The 21,677-nt window shown below is 47.1% G+C and overlaps 2 protein-coding genes across 2 annotated transcripts in view; one reads left to right on the top strand and one right to left on the bottom strand.

Moving 5' to 3' along the window:
* The window catches only part of LAMB3 (laminin subunit beta 3), a 161,306-nt gene that overhangs the window by 90,769 nt on the left and 48,860 nt on the right, over positions 1 to 21,677 (top strand). The gene's annotated exons all lie outside the window — the stretch shown is intronic.
* G0S2 (G0/G1 switch 2) lies at positions 9,216 to 10,036 on the bottom strand. The gene has a single exon (XM_004578683.2). It carries the CDS (start codon positions 9,827 to 9,829, stop codon positions 9,533 to 9,535), a length of 297 nt encoding a protein of 98 aa, XP_004578740.1. The 5' UTR covers positions 9,830 to 10,036; the 3' UTR covers positions 9,216 to 9,532.

The raw sequence follows: 21,677 nt of genomic DNA, 5'->3' as shown, positions 1-21,677 counted from the left end.
CTGATTATGTAATAAAAATAAATACATCTTTAAAAAAAAAAAGAGTTACCGACTATCTCCTATCTGCTGGTTTACTCCCCAAATGGCTGCGACAACCAGAACTGGCAAGGACCAAAGCTAGGAGCCCGGAGCTTCTTCCAGGCCTCCCATGTGGCTGCAGGGACTCAAGCACTTGGGCCATCTTCCACTGCTTTTCCCAGGCCATCAAGAGGAAGTAGAATCAGAAATGGGGCAGCTGGGACTTGAACTGGTATCCCTATGGGATGCTGGAGCCGAGAATTATCGTGTTATACCATGGTACCAATCAAAAGGTGTTTTTGTTTGTTTTTTAAGATTGATTTATGTGAAAGGCAGAGTGACAGAGGGAGGGAATGAACAGAAAGAGATCTTCCGTTCATTGGATCATTCCCCAAATGGCCACAACATGGGGCCAGGCCCAGGCTTCCATTTGGGTCTGCCACATGGGTGCAGGGGCCAAGTACATTGGCTGTCTTCTGCTGCCTTCCCAGGTACATTAGCAGGGAGCTGGATCAGAAATGAAACACTAGGGACTCAAACTGGAGCTCTGCTAGGGGATGCCCCTGACACAGGCTGTGGCTTAACTTGCTGTGCCACCATGCTGGGCACTGCCAGGATTTCTCTCTTTGATTGGATCCTTTCCACAGAGCTGACTCCTGCATTCTGCGTAGTTGTGGGCCAGGTTGGGGTGGGTGGTGACAGGTAGAAACCGGGCCATTCTGCCTGTGGCAGCTTGAAGAATCTTGTCTTTCAGTATGGAGAGTACCTCTCATGTCACTTCCCCAAGCATCACCCTCTGTGGTGCCTGGTGGCATTGGTGCAGCAGCTGGCACTGGTGTTGCTGCAACAGCTGGCATTGGTGGTAGGCTGTGTGTTCTCTGACTGCACTCCTATCTCTCCCTTTGGTCTTGGAACTTCCCAAAGCCCTGATCCCCAGGAGCCTCTTAGCGGCGTGGCTTCTGGCTGAGCTTCCGAAGCTGATCCTTGGGCTTTTCAGCAGCCTCAGGTTGGAAGCATCCCGCCCTGTTGTCCACTTTCCACCTCCTGGAAGGGTGCTGACCTCTGTCACTTGCCAGTGTCTCCATCCCCATATGCATGGTTCAGAACACACAACTCCTCCCCCTTGAGAACAGCGTATTTCACAGACATGGAAATGCTTATTTAGAGTAACATGTTTAACCCCAGGTGGCCTTTTAGGAGTGGCCTGCCTGGGAAGGAGTGACATCTTTTTCTTTTGAAGTTGTCCACATGGGACTCTTTTAAAAATGACTTTAATGGAAGGAAAGGAGGGAGAGATTTCGGGATTTTTTCACTCATCTAGTTTTTTTTTTCTTCAAACATAATATAATATAAACCTGGAACTTGATTTAAATTCTGGGATGCTAAAAGATGAAGAATGATGGGACATCTGACCTCAAGGAGATTGTAGTCAGATGAAAGGAGAAAATGCAAATAAATTTCAATTCACATGAGGGTGATGATTACAACAAAAGTGCACAGAATGTTAAGGAGGTGCGGGGTGGGTTATGTAAGAAGAAGTCCTGGAGCTAAAACGTGACGATGAAGTACGAGCGATGGAGCCAAAGTCCAGGGAGAGGCCTTGGAAGCACAGGGACCTGCATGTGTTCAAGTGGGGAGTCTAGAAATAGCACGCTATGTCAGAAGAACTTCAAGTGAGCAGAGAGAGCTAGAGCAGGATTGGCAGCGTGGCCCTGGGAGTTAAACCACCGCCTGAAATGCCAGTCCAAGTCTTGGTTGCTCTGCTTCCAATCTAGCTCCCTGCTAACACACCTGGGAAGGATGGCCCAAATCCGTAGACTCCTGCTCCCAAGGGGAATTCCTGATGGAGTTCCAGACTCCTGGCTTTGGCTGCCCTAGCACCCGTCATGGCGGCCATTGAGGGAATGAAGTGGCAGGTGGAAGATCTCTGTCCATTTCACTCTGTCTTCTCAGTAAATAAAAGTAAATCTTAGGGGAAAAAAAAAATAAAGAGTTAGCTAGAGCAGGAGTCCCTGTTGAGGTAGAATCCATGGCAGTCATCAAACTGTTAAAGTCCATGTTAGTACGGACTGTGACCCAGGCCCATTAACAAAGGATTCATAAATAGTATCTTATTCCTTTTGAATCTGAGCAAACTTTGAAGCACAATCTGGGGCCAATGTGGTGCAGTAGGTTAAACCACCACTTATACTGCTGACATCCCATTTGTGTGCCACATTGAGTTTAGGCTACTCTACTTCTGATCCAGCTCCCTGCTGATGCACCTGGAAAGGCAGCAGCAGAAAACGGTTCAAGTACTTGGGCCCTTGCACCAATGTAGGCAACCTGGATGGAGTTCCAAGCTCCTGCCTTTAGCCTGGCCCAGCCCCAGTCTCTTCAGCCATTTGGGGAGTGAACCATCAGATGCAAGATCTCCATCCCTGTTTCCCCATCTCTTTCTGAAATTCTGTCTTTCAAGGAAATAAATTCTTTACCACCAAAAAAAAAAAAGTGAAATTTATAAAATGAAAATATGACAAGGATTTGATGAGAAGACAATACAAACACAATGCTGAGTCAATGGTAGGTAGAATATCCTGTTTCTATCTAGACAAACCTGCCTTAAGTCTTTCTACACTGTGGTCTCCTTACTGTGGTAAAACAGGTTGTGGAACACCTTTACTATTAGCAAAATTTATTTATTCTATTTCTGCCAGGCAAGGATTACTTGAGGGTTGTAAGGAGTTATTCGAATATCCCACCCTGGACCCTACACCACTTCCTCTTCCTCACAGCTCAAATTCACACCAGTCTAGCCATCCACCAATCAGATGTAACCTGGCATTCCACCTGAGAATCCCACCCCCCAATCTTCCCCAACCCTGCCCACTCACCAATCATCCCTAGGCATTCACCTGCAGGCACCAATCCCCTGGGGCCTGCCCTCAATCCCTCCCAATCCTCCCCCCTCCCGCCCTCCACCCCCCGCCCTCCCCAACTTGCAGACAAAAAGGCCCCCAGGTGTGGCTCTGTCTCTCTCTTCTTCCGGCCTCCCTCCCCACCTCCCTTTCCCCTTTTCCTCCTTGCCTCTTCAACACCCCCACCCCTGTTCCTGCCCCACTGGAATAAACCTCCTAAGATACCTCGTTGCATCTGGTGTTTTCGGCTCACGGTAAAGAACCAGGTTGCAGGAATTAGCTCCGTGTGATAATATCGTAATATCATATGAACTAGAACTCAAACTGTTTTGAATAACTGACTTTTTAAATAGCTAACAAGGGTAGTTTAATGTTACTGAATATTATGTAATGCCTAGGTTCTCTGTTCACGAGCTGTTGCTGTGTGGGCACCTTCCTGTGAAGTTTGAATGATTTCTGAAAAGGCCCCTGGGCGGGAACAGGTGAACCGTGTCCCAGATCCTGCTCTAATAGTGGCACACGTGAACTTGTGCTGGGCCCTCTCCTTGTCTTAGCTTCAATTTCCTTTCTTGGCCAACAGGAGGAATTAAATTGGATTACTTTTAAGATTTGTTCCAGTTCAGACACTGGGTGCAGGGAGCTTTCAGCTGTACCAAAGTTAGGGTTAAGAAAGAGCTAAGGTTTTTGAATTTCACTTTCACATTGCATTAAAGAGGGGAAGGCAATTCTTTTCAAACCTTGACAAGTGAAAGCACAAGGGACATCATTTCATCTCTATTGACCTCTCCCACTCCCCTTTGAGCTTCCGGCTCTGATTAATTCACACAAACTCCAGAGAGAAATATGGCACTAAAACAACAACAAATCAAAGAGTAGTTCAAGTGCAACTCTGATGTATTGTTAAGCTCTGTTGGGAAAGTTGGAGGAGCAGGACTCTTAAAGCCAACTGCTGTGAGCACACATCCTCACTGTCTATAGAGGCTGTCTGAAGCATGTGCCCAGCTATTTTAATCCCTCCAAGTGACTGGATCAGTGCGCGGCAGTGCTCTGGAAGATGCCGCCTTCTGATGGCAAGCAAGGCTTTGGGTAAATGGGGAGGGTGGGGAATGGCATTTCCTTTTCCTGTCAGGGCTTCTCTAACTCCCTGACCTTGGGATTCTCTCTGGATGGGCCCCTTTAAGACTCCAAAGGTCAGTGTCCTGAGCAGCCTGGCTGGTCTGGGATTAAGGGCCAGGTGAATAGCTCATGTGGAATTTTTGATGGACAAACTCAAGCCTCTCCTGGTCCATTGAACAGTCTCTTGAGTTAAAATCAGCCATGCTTAAAGCTCCAGAAATGCATATCAAGGCTAGTAAACCAGCTGACAATTGTGTGCAACATGCAGCTAGCAGCCCTGTTTGCCAAGCCCAAGATGCAGCATAGTGTTTGTGTCTGTCATCGGTTTAAAGCTGATCTTTCAACAACCAAAAAAAAAAAAAAAAAAAAAAAAAAAATGCTTACGACCTGCAATCTTTGTAAGATTACGAAAGAACATGCAGATTTTTTAACACTGTTTTGACAACTTTTTTGCTCTAACTTAACTTTCTATCCCAAAATGATCGGAACACTCTCAGCGCCAGTAACATCCGTCCAACTCCATCTGCGTCTTCTCACATCGCCCCCTCCTACGTGTTTGAACGCTCCTTGGGCACTTTTTCTTTTTGACCAGCATTTGATATTGAAATTTGTCTTCTGCCCCAGTTTTTCCCCCCTGCCCCAGCCCAAATCATCTTAACAGACTTATTGTTTCAGTAGCCTTTCGGGACACACGTACTAAGCATTAAGCCCTAGCCCAAATGTCATACTGCTATATAAAGTGTGATGTGAAAAGCCTTACCTTGAGATTTCAAACAAGTCTGACTTCTTTCTATTGATTTCTTTTTCCCTTCGCTTCTCTTCTCTCTCCCTCTTCCTCTGCCTTTCCTTCTGTTTCATCTCTTCCTTTGCGGTTTCCCACTCTTTGGGGGCGGGGCAGGATTTCCTGCTCAGAAGTTGGTTGGTCTCTGGGAGGAGTCAGAAGACCTGATTCGGGACTGCAACCAGCTGGTGTGCCACCTGATACAAGAAGGTGAAACCCAGGCCAAGGAAGAAGGCCCTTTAGTGGGGGGGACCAAGCTGGCAACCCTGGAGACGCCTGCAGAGGGAGCCCCAAAGGGAAGCCAGGCCGGGCCAGTCCTAGGCATCAGGCATCAGGTCTCCCCAAAGGACAGAGCAGCCCCCAAGCTAGTGCCCAGGATGGCAATGCTTGGAAGCGGTCCTGGTTGCCCTGGAGAATTATCCATTACTATTGTTAGCACTAAATGTGGGAGGGGAGGGGCATGCCAAACAGAGCCCCTGCCCCGCTCCCTGGGCCGGAGCTCATGCTCAGATTCCTGGCGAGGCCTGAAAGAAGTCACTGAAACAAGAACTGAGTTTGGGCAGATTTTCCTTCCCGCGTCAGGAGAGACACTAGCAATCCAGTGTGTTCTGTGAGGCCTGAGTGTCCATACCTTTTTCCATGATCAACTAATCCTTAGGGAATTATTTATGTCACTTATAACCCATTATGAATGAGTATATGGTGGAGGGGAGTCCACAGTGGGATCCAGGAGGGATAAGGGCTGTGTACGTTGGGACAATAATTCTACCCTGATTCACATCAATTGCTGTTGGAGCTTCATACCCCACCCATGTGACTTCTTCCAAACCAAGACATGAACCACCGTAAGCAAAAATAGTCACTCTCTCCATCCATTTATTTAGTTTTTCAACTGGTATTAGGGAGTACCTGTTCTGTGCCAGGCACTGGGCCATATTAGATAGAGTTCTGCCCAGCCACTCTTTGAAAGTTTCCTAACATTTATATTCATTTTTATTTCATCTCTAGTTTGAAATTTTTTGCTTGTCTTACTCAGCTTTCTGTTACTATAACAGAATGCCCAAGACTGGTAATTTCTAAGGACAGACAGCTCATTTGGTTATTCCAGAGGTTGGCAAGTCCTAGCCCAGGCCACTGGCTTCTGTTCAGCTTCTGCTGAGGGCTCTGAGCTGCTTCAATTCATGGTGCAAATGGGAATGTATGATGATTTCTAAGAACATGTACCTGTAAGCCATTATTTCTAATTATATTAAAAGCTAGATAGAATGATCTTCTATGAAGACTTGTTAGATTACAAATGATAGAGGCAATGAGAGCTCAGTTAAGCTCATCAGAGCTCAGATTGTTGGACAAATGGGGTTAGGGTTCAGGAGTCCTAAGTGAACCTATTGGTTCAGGGGGTCCCTGAAATCCTTCCAAATAGAAGTCATTAAAGCAATCATGGCAGAACCATCAGAATTGTCAAACAATGATGAGAGCACTACCAAAATTCTGAAATAAATACACAAATGGCGGAACCGCCTGCCGATGGCAGGAAGGGTGAACTTTACCCCACAGTGTCTTACAACAGTGGACTGCTGGTCTTACACAGCTGAAGGATTTGGAGAAGCATGAAGGTCCAGAACTGGAATAATTTCTAAGATATAAGGGTTGACACCATCTACAGAAGCATGATTCTTTGTTGACTGGTTGGTACTCTAAGATATAATTGATGGTGTGGGTCTATTCCTGATTGGCTGATTCTCAAAAGTAATTGACTTTTTTAAAAAAAAAAAAAAGATTTATTCATTTTTATTACAGCCAGATATACAGAGAGGAGGAGAGACAGAGAGGAAGATCTTCCGTCCGATGATTCACTCCCCAAGTGAGCCGCAATGGGCCGATGCGCTGATCCAAAGCCGGGAACCAGGAACCTCTTCCGGGTCTCCCATGCGGGTGCAGGGTCCCAGTGCATTGGGCCGTCTTCAACTGCTTTCCCAGGCCACAAGCAGGGAGCTGGATGGGAAGTGGAGCTGCCGGGATTAGAACTGGCGCCCATATGGGATCCCGGGGCTTTCAAGGCGAGGACTTTAGCCACTAGGCCACTCTGCCGGGCCCCCAGTTATTGACTTTTAAAAAGCTTGATGATAGGTGGTCTGTCATTGATAGAACCAATATGCTTTGAACTGTTTCTGGTGACTGGACTAAAGAAAATTCAAATTTTTCCTAAGAATGTGGGGACTCACAAATACTGCTGATAACTACTGTTTGTTTTCATTAGACTATACGGAGTGCAAGATGGTATCTGATATAGCATAAAACCATGTATTTATATTAATGGATAAAGGTTTTATGGTATTTTATAAAGAACAAGGTAAATAAGAGATATCTTACTATTACTAGTTTTGAGAACTATTAAGTTTATCCACCAGGTTAAGGTATTTTCTAACAGACGAAAGTGTTAGATCAACTTAAGAAATAGTCTCAAAATATCAAAACCATAATAACAATCATGTGTATGCTATCTTACTTAATTTGCAAAATTAATTCCTAAGGAAGATACTGTTTCATGAATGAAGAAAGAATTTAAGTGACATGAGACAGTTTCCTCAGTAGCTTTGTCAATGTTTTAGGTCTACCGGAAGGAGAGTCCAAGCAGTCTGATTTACCTTCTTTGTTTTTCAGCTTGATAGATTGCATCATGTGTCAACACCAACAGCTCTTCTCTTCTTTTGGGTATGATACTTGAAGCATTAACTTGCTTCAGCAGCTCTGTCACTGGCCCTCATTAGCTGTTGTTATGCTAGAATAAGCTTTCCTAATTCTGCGGCCATGAGTTCTGTGCTGCGTCTTCTCTGTTCAGTGTTAGGCAAGTTGACTTCTTGCTTCCAGCCTACTGAGTTGTTTGAAATCCTGGCTCTGTTCTCCCAGGGCTGAGTCACTAAGAGAATTGGTAAGCAAACCTTCCCTCCTAGGTTGTTGATGAAACCGCCAAATGGTATAGAGCCAAGGACAGTTTTCGTCCCAACTTTGGGAGGACTTCATTGTGCTCCACCACAGCCAGACATGGTCTAATGAGACCATTTCAGAACCTTGATTCTCAGATTCTCAAGCTGTTGTCAAACCCTTTCCCTTCCTTCCTTCTCACTCAGTTTCTCAATGGAGAGAATCTAAAATTAAAGTTTGACCGGCATCCCTGGGGTCTACCCTTGGATACCCACAGAGGTATCACTCCCAGACAGCCAGAAATGTCTCCTGACACTGGTTCACAGCTAGACTTCTTAGCAGTGTTCCCCTTCTGATTACGACTGTTGCTCTAACATCGTCAATGGATTGATCAAAGAATAAGGTCATTATCTGGAGTGGACTATCGACCTGGGATCTGGAACGTGACAGATTTCTGGATTCTATCATGAGGGCCAGGGCCCTGTCCACAAAGCAACTGAGAAAAATTCCAGAGTGAGACCCAGGCTCCAAGCCCTGTAAGAATTCAGAGAAATGAGATCAGAGAGCAGTGTGTGTGTGTGTGTGTGTGTGTGTGTGTGTGTGTGTGTGTGTGTGTGTAGGGGAGTGATTGGGGAACAGTCTTATCAGGCAATGCCTGGAGCCATTTATTTATTTATTGTGATTTGGCAGAACTGTGGAGTTGATGATTGGAGTAAAGTTGTCTGTAGTTGGGGAGGGTAGTAACACTAAAATGCAAAGATAGTGCCATCAAGTGCCTTCAGGCTCAAGCCCTGGGCTGCTGGTCATCCTCTTTTAGATCCCTGGACTCCTTGGTTGCAAGTCTTGTAGATCCACCAAGTTAGTTAGCTCAGCAGGCTCCTTAGAGGGCCAGAAGGGAGGATTTAAGTTGGTGATAACTGACTGGTCTTTTGTGTTTTCCCTTTCTAGCCTGGAGCTTTTGCCTGTAACCTGGGCTCTTGGGGAGGAAGCGGAGTGGAATAGAGGCCTGTTCCTGGGAGCTTGCCTCTTACACTACCAGAGAGCTCCCTTGTTCTCTGGCACTCACATTCTCTCTCTTTCCCCCTCCCTCCTACTGCTCTCTGCTCTTTTTCTCAACCTGTCACTAAAGTGGTATCAACTCCTGGACCCTCCGTACAAGGGTGTGAGGGACAAACAGCTCTTCTACTCTGGAGCCACTCAGTTACCACTGATCCTGTTGCCAGTGCCTTCACCTCATCTTAAAATGCTAAGACCTCTTCCAGATTTCTTCCATCCCCTGACCCGGAGCAAGGAAGAGCCCTCAGTGGACATGTAAGCAATGATGATAAGAGCAGCAGTGTGATCAGAGCCTGTGGGTGGGAAGCAGTGGTGTCTGATCCTCTGGAAGCCACTCCCTCCCTAGTGGACAGGGACACCTCTTTGTGACTTGCATTCCCGTCCTCGCTCCCAGCCCAGGCCACTCTCGGGAAATTAGATTATCAGCACTAGTATAAAACATTTTTTTATTTTAAAATGCAAAATGGTGCTTTCTGTAATACAACAACAAGAATAATAGTATAAAAAGCATCCTTCCTTCCTTCCTCCCTCGCGCGCAATGCTGAGTGCACTCGGAGAGCTCAAAGCCAACTTGTTTTGGACTTTTTTTCACAACGCAGTGCTGCACAGCAGCAAAAACTCAACCGGAACTCGTCCCCGTGCTAGGTCGGTTCCGGGTGTCACTGGCTTCTCAGAAGTCAGACAGCACCTGCCTCCTGTCCTCACCCCTGGCGTGTCTCTGTCCATCTCCCGGCGGAGCCTACGAGGCGTGCAGCCGGTTGGAGAGGGCCCGGCTGAAGAGCGTGGCCACGGGCTGCTTGCCCTTCTCCCGTAGCGCGCGTCGCTCCCGGGCCGCCCGCAGCTCCGCGGCGGCCGCCTCTTGTTCCCGCAGACGGCTGGCGATGGCAAAGGGGCCACACACGGTCTCCATCAGGCCGATCACCGCTCCCACCAGCGCCAGCACGCCGCCCAGCACGTACAGCTTCACCAGCTTGCTCCGGGGTCGCGCCGCCAGCATCTCCCTGGCCAGAGGCAGCAGCTCCTGTACGGCTTCCATGCTTGGGGGACTGGGGCCACCTGCGCAGAAGCAGAGGGAAGGGGATCTTAGTTGCCGAGACACAGTTCCGTCTGCGCGCGGGAGGAGCTCCCAGGGCTACTCAGGGGATCCCGCGCCCGGGCTGGGACTCACTTAGGCGGCGGTCAGCGCGTCCGTGGGTCCGGCCGGCCTCGTGTCCTCCTGCTCCTCCTGTGAAGCCTGAGCGCTTTCAGATGTCGAGTAGGCAGTCGGCACCTGGCAGTGTCCGGGGCCGCTTATATCTTTCCTCCAAGACCCGCCTCCCAGATCCCTGGCCGGGGCCCCTGCTGCAAGCGCCAGGGAAAGGAGGAGGGGGAGGAAGAGGGGCAGGGATGGGGGAGGGACCTGGCAGAGGTGACCCAGAGCTGTGCATGCCTCGACTGCGTGCTAGGGGGAACCCAGGCACAGCCGTGGCGGCAGGTGACCCTAGCTCGAGGCGGTGTGTGTGTGTGTGTGTGTGTGTGTGTGTGAGTGATCCTACATTTCTAGTCCTGACTGCACCCTCTTTGTGGAGAAGGTGGGTTCACAGCTTTCTTTGCCCGTCCCAGAGAGCCTGAGGTGGGGCACCCCTCGTGGTAGGAATCTGGGGGCTTCTACCTAAAGGAAATTTCCAGGTTTATTCAGAAGGGTTGTCCTCTTCCCACGTGTGTGGAGATGGGTGGGAGAGGAGGAGAGGGACCCTGGGAGGGATGGGGTGGGGATTAGAGCAGGTGTGCAGGTGTTGGAGTCAGCAGCTAGAGCTTGTTGTACTCTTTCGTGATTGGCTCTGTTCAGAGGTGCCACTTGAGCATCAGTTTCTGCCTCCAGGCTGTTCTAACAGGTACTCTGTTTCTGGGAACAGCCTTGAAGTCCAGATTGTCTCCAGGTCCACTGGAGAAGCAAAGTGGGTTGGGGGGTTGCTGGGCGAGGCTAGCATGGGAGGGGGCTGTGTCTGCCGGCCTAGAAGGGAAAGGCTTCCTGCTCCTCTAATTTGTTGCCCCTTCTTCGTTTTAGCTTTACTGTGCCAGTGAACACAGTTTATAAGTGAAAGATGTGAAATGGGCAGTTGGGAGGGAGGCGTTGTGGGGAATCAAGATAGAGGAGAGTGCTCTGGTTGGTTTGGACTGGATTTGACATTGGCTCCGCTGGCAGAGTGCGGGGGGGGGGGGGGGGGGGGAGGGGGGGGCTGCAGTTCAACCTTGGTCATCCATATACCCGAGACAGCAAGTTAGAGCAAAGGCCAGGGAACTAGGGCAGGGGCCTATAAGCAAGAAAAGGCAGAGGGCAGGGGCAGGAAGGGGAAGTCAGACTGGCCAGAGACTTGGGGAGGTCGGTGATGCAATATTGCACTAGCCTTCTAGTTCAGTGGGGCTGAGCTGGGCAAGCAAGGAAGGGCTGGTTCACAGATCAACTATTTTAGCCCTTTGAGACACTCTCAGTCCGTTTTCTCTGGAGTCTGAGGCAATTTCCCAGACGATCCAGTCAGAAACATCAATAGTAAGGACAAAGTCACCCTTTGACTCTGCTGTGAGGTGATTAAGGGTTGTTGTGTGATTGTTCAAGGTTACCTAAATTGCTTAATTAAAATTTTATATTCTGGTGCAGACCCAAGCAGTCAGGGTGACCGGCATCTAAGCAGAGGGTTCTCCCTGCAGGACTGTGTCCCTAGCGTGTCGTTCTTTTAACCAGAGCAGGCAGGACAAGTCTGAAACAAGAGTCCGAGCCAAGTTTAATATCGATCTTTTCACTTTCTTCCTTGTGGGTTTGGATGAATGTCTAATAACTGGCAGAGTGAATTGTGAGCTTTTCCTATATCTAAATTTCAAACGCTGGCTGCTTCTGGAAGAACTTGTGACCTGTGCTTGGGTACGAGGGCTTTCACTTGATTTCTGCCCCACCCCCAAGGTGAGTCAGTCAAGCTTTGAACCAAAAACTCCAAAATTGACAAGCCAGAAAGGGAAGTGATGTCTGGATTTCCGCAGATGCAGGCCATACACGACCCTGGGTCAGGAGGCTGTCCTTTGGCCGGGGAGTTCCCCCTTCCTGTGATTTGCTCTGTGGGCACGTCCTCAACCCAGTAGAGTTCCCCTCTTTCCTGCTTTGAGAAGCTGACTTGCACCTCCAGGTCTCACCAGCTAGGCAACAAGGGCTGGGCAGAGGGGACAGCAGGTGCCAGAGGCTGAGGTCACTGGTGGATTTGGTGTCCCTGGTTTGGGTGACGGATGATGGATGGACGAGGCTAAGGAATCCAGCATTAGCTCATGCCTGGAATTTCTGAGCACAGCTCCTCTTGTCTGGGTGGAGAAAGAGAACTTAGCTCTGAGGGTAGGGGAGGCTAGGCAGGACCTAGAAACTAAACTCATATCTTAACTGGTCCGATGTCACTTGAAGAGAAATAAAACACTTGCGTCACACTGAAGATCCGTCATAGAATGACCCAGTGGCTTTTTTTTTTCTGGTCTTGAGGCATTTTTTCCCTTTGGTCATACAGTACTTTTGTTGCAAAATTGAGTTGTATTCCTGATAGTCACCGTATCTAAGATTTATCTAATTCTTACCAATTGTAGAAAGTGGGAAATGCCAGCCTGAAAATTTTGTTGTTTTCGAAGTCCCTTCCCCCGAAATGTTAGGAACTCCAGAGTCCTCTTTGGAAGGAAGAATCTTGAAGGTGCAATGTGAGGTCAGGGGTCAAGGGCAGAAGAGGTGGTAGAAAGCTGGCCCGATAGCTGGGCCTTGGTAATTGAAGGTACAGGAGACAGAATTCCACCTCTGTATTCCTCTGTGTCTCCCCTCTTAGTGTCCTCATTTATAGCAATGACATCTTCCTTTTCTCTGGTAAGCTTGAAATCTAGTGGCAGTTTCTGGCAGAGACATTGCCCGCCCACTCCAGGCTGTCATGTTGCCTCAAGTTTGTTGCAGAGTTTTGCTCGTAGTTCTTGTTACCTGTTACAATGACAGCATTGTTGGCTTGGCTTCCTGCTGTCTTCAAAGCATCAGAGGATTAGCTTCAGGAGGACTGAGACTATGTTCTGCTCCCTACCTAACTCCCAGTGCCCACTAAGTTTCCTACCATAGTAGGTCCATAACAGGTCTGTATGGGGTTAATTGTTGTCTTCCCGTTGGACTGTGGAGCCTGGCTAGCGAAGGATCACACTCAGGGTGTTTGCATACGGTCAGATTTTAATGAGCGCTCCAATAAGCATTCACCTTTCCTGGGGGACAGTTTTTGGCTTCTTAGCCCCCTTCTTTCCAGCCCATCTCAAACACTATCACCAACTGAATCTTTCTAAAATCTCATTTTTTAAAAATTGTTGCGTCGGTGTTCAAAGCCCAGGTAATGTCCCATTTCCGGCATGAGGAACTCCTGAGTTCTGCAGGTGGAACCTGCTGCGCATTGAATTCAGGCATTGTGTGTGCCAATCTTCCCTACTCATCTGAGTTTTTCCCCTCTTGCTTCCCTTATAAAAACCCTTTTGTTCTACAGAGGGGTTTTTCACAGGCCAGGAAACAATTCGTTGAATTGTTCAATTATTATCTGTTTAAACTTTACTCATATTCTTCTTCCTACTTGAAATTCAATCTTCTTTGTCTTCCATTCTTCCTTGAGGCCAAATTCAGGTTCGTTTGCTTGGAGAAACCACCACTGCCCATGGCAGCACACTCTGATCCCTTCTTTCTGTGAATTTCAGCGACTCCTGTGGCTCATCGTGCCCGATTGTGCAACTCTCATATAGCTCTCCCATTGTTCCTTCTGGACTGGCCTCATCTCTGTGGAAGGCCAAATGCTTTCCTCTTTCATGGCGCTAACATCTAACAGGGGCCCAATCCATATAAATTACATTGACCTAAATGGCAGCCCTGGGATTATGCAATGGCCAGTTAAAACTCTGTTGGGAGATTATTTTAGGCATAGTAGACTATTCTTGGCTTGGAGCCTTGGAGCTGAAATTGCCTAAGACTTGGCAACTTGGCTTAGTTCCTTTCACTCTGGCCTCCTAGCCTTTCATTTCCACTCGTAACCATGTTTGACATAGCAGCCTCATTCTGGAGCACTCATCCCACCTGTCCTGGGACATACCTGCCATAGACCGGACACACCTCACCCTTTCTTCTCCTCCCACCTGTAAAAAGCATCTCTCAGGACTCAATCCTGGAGCTTTTCTTACTCTTCATGCCCTCTATCAGTGATTCACTTTCCTCCTGGGGCTTGTATTACTGTCTCTACGCAGGCAACATACACACCCTCCAGGTCCACCCATGATCTTGTACTTGTTCATGTTCCCAGCTTCATTATATGCCCCTCAACCTTCACCCTCTGGGTGCCAGCCACACTGCTATGTTCCTCTGCCATTTTACATTCTGCCTCCCTGATGTTCTCTCCCGTTGGAGCACTTTGCTCTCCTCCCCTCATATGGAAGACCATTCCTCATCCTCCAGGGTCACTGTCCTCTCTCTTCTGCAGGGAGACCTTCCCTCCCACCTACATCAGGCCAGCTCCCTTGCTATAGTGTCCTCGCTTTCCCTTTGATAACACTATGGTACGTCTCCATGATGAGACTGTAAACTCTATGAGGGCAGCTCTCAACCTACCATGTGGATATTCTCAGAGCTAGTACAATATGGAGTTCATGGTTGTGCGTAAAATACAGTCATCAATTTATCTTCAGTTGGTTTGGCTGTCCTATAGGCAATAACAAACAATGATGAATTTTAAGCTACACAGTGCTACCAGATTGCTAATGAGGCAAAGTGGAAGATGGATAGAGTAGGGCCATATTAGAGGGACAGTGTTACAGTAAATCAGCAAGAAACTGGGCTCAAGTAAAGGTTATGTAGAAAGAGGAAGGACAAATTGGAGTGACGTCACAGGAAAAAGTGACAGACTTCTGCTTGCAGGAAGGAATGAAGTCTGGGGTGACTCCCAGGAGTGGAGATGAAAAGAGAACATTTTGGTGAGAAAAAGGTTGAGATTTGTCCTGGGTGTGTTGAGTGTGGGCTGTTTATGGGCCATGCAGGCTAGGATGGCCATCAGACAGTTGTATGTCAGTTGGGAATTCTACAGCAATTCTACAGTAAGAGAGATTACCCCATGAGGACTTAGAGATAAAAAAGAAAGGGTGGAAGTGTGAGGCAGGGGAGACACCATGATCTGATGGGTCTGCTCTCCTGAACCAGCTCCCTGAGAAGTTCAGTTGATGGGGCGTGTGTCACAAATTATTCCCTACCCTTACACCTAGCATCTAGGTCAGGAGCCTTCTGGACATGAAGGATTTTTTTTTCCCTCTCTCTCTCTCTAAAAAAAAAACTTATTTACTTTTTTAAAAAAATAGTTCATTTGCATTACAGTTAGTAGAATCCTTAGAAGCCCCCCAGGGTTTCTGCTCCCTATTGCTTCTGCCCAGTTAATCCAGGGATTTTGGACACATGCACCCCTAATAGGTTATATCATGTGGCTCAGCTGGGTTCAAGGATTGATTAATTAGAGAGACCCCCCCATCTGGATTCTCCCTTGAAGAAGAGATTTGATGTGTTAGGTGGTAGTGGGGGGGAGGGGGTTGTGGGGTGGGGGAGTTAAGGTGAGGGGGGCCAAGATGGAGAGTGGGCTTCAGTCCACAGCCACAAGGTGCTGGGGTATTCTGCAACTAGATGAGCTTCAGAGAAAACCCTGAGCTCCAGATGACAATGTAGCCTGCCTGGCTTGTCTGACCTGTTGATATTTGTAAGATCCTGAACTTCTGTGCCCGGGTTTCTACAGTACAGACTGTGAGCTAATAAATAAATAGACATTGTAATAAGCTGTGTATTTTGTGGTAATTTGCTATGGATCAACAGAAAATGAATAGAAGCCGCATGCTCAGAGCTCCTGCTGTGTGTGATGAGTGGAGATAGCCCATTCAAAGTCTGAAGAGGACTGGGACAAACTCACCAGAATGGGGAGTGCTGATTAGGCCCAGTGGTCCATCGTCACGTGCTTGCTTGCAGATATGCAGGCACTTCCTTGCCCTGATCTGTTTCTTCATGTTCACCTGGAAGTGCTTAACCATGATTGGAGTCCACCATCTGCTCTCTGGGATCCTCTACTGAAGCACTTAGCCTCCCAACCAGACTGCCTCTTACCTTCTGTGAACTTCAGACCACAAATCTCAGATGAATATTTAGCCATAATTTACTATGTCTCCCAAGTTGACTACTTTTATTTTCTAAAAAAAAAAAAAAAAAAACACATTGCTTTAAAAATTTATTACTTAAAATTTTTAAAAATTGTTTTATTTTTATTGGAAAAGATTTGTAGAGAGAAGGAGATACAAAGAGAAAGATCTTCTATCTGCTAGTTCACTCCTCAAGTGGCTGCAATGGCAGGAGCTGAGCCGGTCTGAAACCAGGAGCCAGGAGCTTCTTCTGGGTCTCCCATGCAGATGCAGTTTCCCTAGGCTTTGGGCTGTCCTCCACTGCCTTCCCAGACCACACAGCAGGGAGCTGGGAGGGAAGCAGAGTAGCCAGGACAATAATTGATGCCCACATTGGGTCCCGGCTCATGCAAGGCAAGGATTTAACGGCTGAACCATTGCACTGGGTCCAATTCATTTTGTTTTTAATATTGTTTACATATTTGAGAGGTATGCCTACTCACTTTCTCCTCTCTTCTTCATTCTTTACATCTTGGATCAGTAAAATGGAAGGAATCAGACTAGAGTTTCTTTGTCCAACCACCAAATCAGTCCTCGTTTGCTCTACGTTACCTCACATTGACATGGATGAAGCGTCCTGGAGTCCTTCACTACAAAGCTCCCTTCCTATCTTATTCTGGCTCACTTAGGAGGTTTTGATAGACAGAATGCTTTGGTCTGCAATAAAAAAATCTAATTCTAATGGCTGAAATGATTGTAAAAATATACAATTTCACAAGACATGGACTCCAGAATTTGTTAATTCAGATGCTTAAGAATTAAAGTTCTTTCCATCACCCTAATATGATATGCATGACATTGAGGCTTGTCACAGTCTGATTTGTATTATTGTCCCAAAATAGCCACCTTGGTCTCAAGCACTATGGTGTATGTGACAACATACAAAGAAGAAAGGCTGTTACTTCTGGTTGCTGTTGTTGTTAAAATTTGTTTGTCTTTATTGGGAAGGCAGCTTTACAAAGAGGTAAAGCTCTTCTGTCTTCTGGTTCACTCCCTAGATGAGTGCAATGGCCAGAGCTGAGCCAATCCAAAGCCAGGAGCCAGGAGCTCTTCCGGGTCTACCACATGCAGGTGCAGGGTCCCAAGGCTTTGGACCATCCTCTGGTGCTTTCCCAGGTCACAAACAGAGCAAGGGATGGGGAGTGGAGCAGCTGGGACACGAACTGGTGCCCATATAGGATCCTGGCACTTGCAGGGGGAAGAATAGCCAATTGAGCAATCATTCCAAACCTTGTTAACTTCTGTTTTATTGGCAAGGAAACTTTTGCTAGTATCTCTGCCCAAGATTTCTTCTCATTGGCAAGAGCTGAGTCACATGCCCAGTCCGACTGCTTATATAGCAAAGGAGCAGCACACTGAGGATAGATCACTGGCTGTCAAAGGGTGTCCCTGAGACCAGCAGCAGCCACACCATCCAGGAACTTAGGATAAGTAGATTCTGGGAGCCTACTCTAAACCTATTGGATAAGGGAGTAGCCATTTGTGCTTTAAAAATTCTGATGCATGCTAAAGTTTGAGAAGCATTAATTCTACAGTGTGTTTCTATCACCCTAAAATCCCTATGTTGAGATGTAATTACTAATGTGGTGATGTGAGTAAGTGGGAGTTCTGGAAGGTGGCTGGGTCATGAGCATGGAGCCCTCATGAGTGGGATTAGTGTCCTGAGTAAAGAGACCATAGGGAGCTCATTTTCCCCTTCAACCAGATACAGACACAGATAGAAGGCTCCCCAAATCTGCACTTACTAGAAGTTCTTAGGTGGTGTGGCTGCAGCTGGTCTTAGGGAGACCCTCTAAGAGCCAGTCATCTAAGCTCAGGCTTCTATACCTTTTCTCTGTAAGTAGCCTTAGGGTTGGACACATGACCCAGTTCTGGACAATGAAAAGCTATCTCGAGTAGAAATAATTCTAGGAAAAGTTTTCTTGCTGATAAAAGTAACAGCCTCTCTTCTTGCATTGAATGCTGTATTCCTTGAGGTTACACCTACTTGTATTTCATCTTACTATATCGGTTTCCTAGGCCTCCTGTATCCATTAGCGGTTCTCAACTTCACACATTAGAATCATATTAGGAGATTGGAAAATTTCCAAAGCTGGTTTGGATCCTAGTCCAATTAAATCAGAAATATCCAGGCATCAGTAATTTTTCAAGCTCTGTAGGTGATTCTAATGTGCATGCCGTACTTGGGGGTCACTGCCCTAAAGTTGAAGTGATCTAGGGCCCTCCAGCGATCTATTTTGTCCTTCAGCTTCAGATCTCTGGATGAGTGGTTCTAATCTCATCACCATCTGAGAATTATCCCAGGAGCTTTTGAAACCCACCAGTGTGTGGAGTTCTCAAAAATGCATGGACTCTGAGTTTCTGGGGGTGATTTTAGTGTGTGACCAAGATTCTGAACTTCTCCTAGATGAGTTTCAATAGTTTCATGGAATGAGACTCCCTCAGTGCGCCTTGTAGGTCTTTCTACAGGAATGGAGACGTTGCGTATCTGATGTGTTCAACATGCTTGCTACTAGTACAGGGGCTATTGAGCACTTGAAATATAGCTATATTGACTGATGAGCTCAATTCTGAAAAATTCATTTACTTGAAAGTGTTACAGAGGACACAGAGAGAGAATAAAAAGAGATTGGTCTTCCATCTGTTGATTCACTCCCCAGATGCCTGCAATGGCCAGAGCTAGGTCAGGCCAAAGCCCAGGACCAGGAGCTCCCTCCAGGTCTCCAACATGAGTGGCAGGGTCCATATGGGATGATGGCATTGTGGTACAGTGGGTGAATCCTCTGGCGGAGCCACCTGCATCCTGTGTCAGAGCACCAATCTGAATCCCAGCTGCTCTGCTTCTCATCCAGCTCCCTGCTAACTTACCTGATAAAGCAGGAGAGGATGGTCCCAAGTATTTGGGATTCTGCCATCCATTAAGAGAGATCCAGATGTGGCTTCTGGCTGCTACATTCAACCTGGCCCCACCCCAGGTATTGCCAGCAGATGGGAGATAAAATGGGAGATCTCTCTCTCACTCTGTGTGTGTGTGTTGAAGTATGTAACTTTCAAAAAAACAAGTGAACAACCAAATAAATCTATTTTAAAAAGTTTAAAAGTTTGACAGTGCACTTTGGTGCCCCTATTTTGGAAGTTCCTTCAACACAGGCTGGGGGCTTGATCTAGCCTGCTTGGGATATCCAACTCTCAATCTTTCATGCTTATTCCACGTGTTATATCCCCAGAGAGACTTACAACTTTTTTCTAAAGTTGCACTCAGCTGAGACTCTCATCTATTATGTCATGTCCTTTTCAGGTACTTCACAGACAGCCTGGATTTGTGATGATCGGATTTTGGCTTTGGTTTGCCTGCTGTTCTGTCTCGTCCATGGAGTCAGGGTCTTGCTGGTCTGGTGTGCTCCAGCATCCCCACAGAGCACGACACCAGGCACAGTAAGTGCTCCATTAAGTCTTTGCAGATGCCTGAATGTGGGCTGATGCGTGGCAGAGAGCAGGGAGAAGGTGAAACTCAAGGCAGATGTTACTCTGTCGTTTTAATGTGGTTGTGAGAAATGAGTTCACGAAGGGGGAGGATTCCTGTTGGAGGAAGAAGGGCTCTGATGCCAGCAACCTGGTGAAGGCTGTGAGCTGGCGAGGGAGGTCATCATGGGAGCAGGCTACAATGTTGGATGGATTCCCTGACAGCTAAGGTTTATAGTTAGGCTGCAGTTTTCTGGTGCCCCCTCAAATGTTCAGTAACGTTTCTTAAACTCAACAGCTGTGTTATTTGAACAATGAGAGGAAGAAGACTATGTAGTCACATTGTTTTGGAGGCCAAAATAGTTTGGAGGGACGTGGGTAACATGGAGAAATGGTTCTTCGAAAGATAAGAGTAATAGTAACCATCTGGTTTGTGTGCTGTCGGGAGTTTCAGGAGAGTTGAGACCTAGCAGTGATGGAATGTGGGTAGAGAGGCCAGGGAGGGATGAATGTCTGCAGCTTTGTAAGTGTGTCCAGGTTATTCGCTACATGTCTCTTAGGATAACTTATATTTTTTGGGAAGCTGGACATAGGTCTTCAGCTTAACGGATGGATTTAAGGGTAATGACCATTTGTTCTGTTGTGCCGGATTTTGAAATCCCCAGAAAATCATCGAGTCTGAAGTCAGTGCTAAGGCATAAAGGTGGTCTATTCAGGTTAACCTAGGTCTCCCAGCCACCTCCTGCCCAGCCCAGCAGGGCTCGTCTGGGGAGGGGCAGCTGTAGCTGAGGCTGCACCTGGAACAGCAGGGTGGAAAAAGAGCAGGAAGGCAAAAAAAGGGACGAGGTTGAACAGCACAAGGTTCTTATACATTTCAGGACGATTCCATATAATTTTACAGTCATGATTTGTCAGTTTTAACTGTTAACTTTCAAAAGGAACAAGTTGGCGGGTTTCTGTTGGTGGGTTTGAAGCAAGCAACTTCCAAAAGGTACAAACTTATGGGCTATAGGGTGGTGAATCTTATCAAACACCAGGGACCTCCTTCCTGAGGAGTGGTCTGCCTAAGTGACCTGCCAGGTGTCCTGCCGGGTGTCACGCAGACTGTCAGGCCTGGAGTTCACAGAGCCCCCAGCCAAGCAATTAAGGTAGAATCACAAAAACAGAAAACATCTAGGTTCTTCAGTTCCTCTTGGGGTTATATTTGGTTGGATTATGATTGGTTGGATTGCTGTATGGACTTGTGATTTGCTATTTCTAGTATGCTCTATTATCACCAAACTTGGTTAATAAAGACTCCTTAATAAACCTTAAAAAAAAGAGTAATAGTGACCAGAATGGGTCTGATGTTAGCACTTAATCTCAGTATCTTAGCATTATCGCTGTTTGGTGGTAGAAGAATGACTCTTGGATGGCTAAAGAAGATGAGGTTACTCTGCCTGGAAAACTAATTCTTTGATAACTATGTGTTTCATGCCTGTGTCCCATAAGGCAGCTCAACTGCCTGACTTACAACTGAGTCCCCACATGCCTGGTTGCAGCTGTGAACCCAGTACATGTTTTTTGGGTGAATAAATGGTTCTGGATGCTTTTATGTCCTGAATCTGTGTAGAAAGGTCTTCTGAGTCTTGGTGAGAAAACTAAAGAAAAGTCCAGGATGCAAGGCTGAAGGCCAGACAGGAGCTGGGTACAGAGGGTTTGTGGACTGCTTTGCTGGGAGGATTCAGACCTCAGCTTCAGGCCCCTGGCACTTAAAAGGGTAGCACTGAGCAGCTAACAGGTCTCCAGACAGAAAGACCAGAAAAATAGCAGGCTGGGGACACAGAGGGGCTGTGGGTCAGATGAGCTACTCTTCAGGGCTTGCAGTTGCTCTCCAGGATCAATGCATTTGGAGGTGTGAATATTCCCAGACCACACGGAGTTGTGGAAAGTGGTTGCTTAGTGTAGTAGGCCTTGGGCTCATTGGTCAAAGTTGGCAATACCAGTAACAGTACACGGCCAAGCAATGACTGGTGGCCCTCCTGGCACACATGTACCCTGGTTCTCTGCAAGCATGCTTAGGAATTCTTGCATCCCAATGCTCTCTATCTGTGCCCTCCTCTCCCCAGACCAGCACTCACCTCTTTCATCAACTCTCAAGGCTCTGAAAGCTGGATCTTTTCTTTTTTTTTTTCTTTTTTTTTTTTTAAAGATTTATTTAT

The sequence above is a fragment of the Ochotona princeps genome, chromosome 10 (genome assembly GCF_030435755.1).
Source record: "Ochotona princeps isolate mOchPri1 chromosome 10, mOchPri1.hap1, whole genome shotgun sequence".
Lineage (NCBI taxonomy): Eukaryota > Metazoa > Chordata > Mammalia > Lagomorpha > Ochotonidae > Ochotona > Ochotona princeps.
This window is presented reverse-complemented; position numbering and strand designations above follow the sequence as displayed.

Coding starts and splice junctions, on each gene's coding strand:
- G0S2 (XM_004578683.2), bottom strand. CDS start 9,829: ATGGAAGCCGTACAGGAGCTGCTGCCTCTGGCCAGGGAGATGCTGGCG.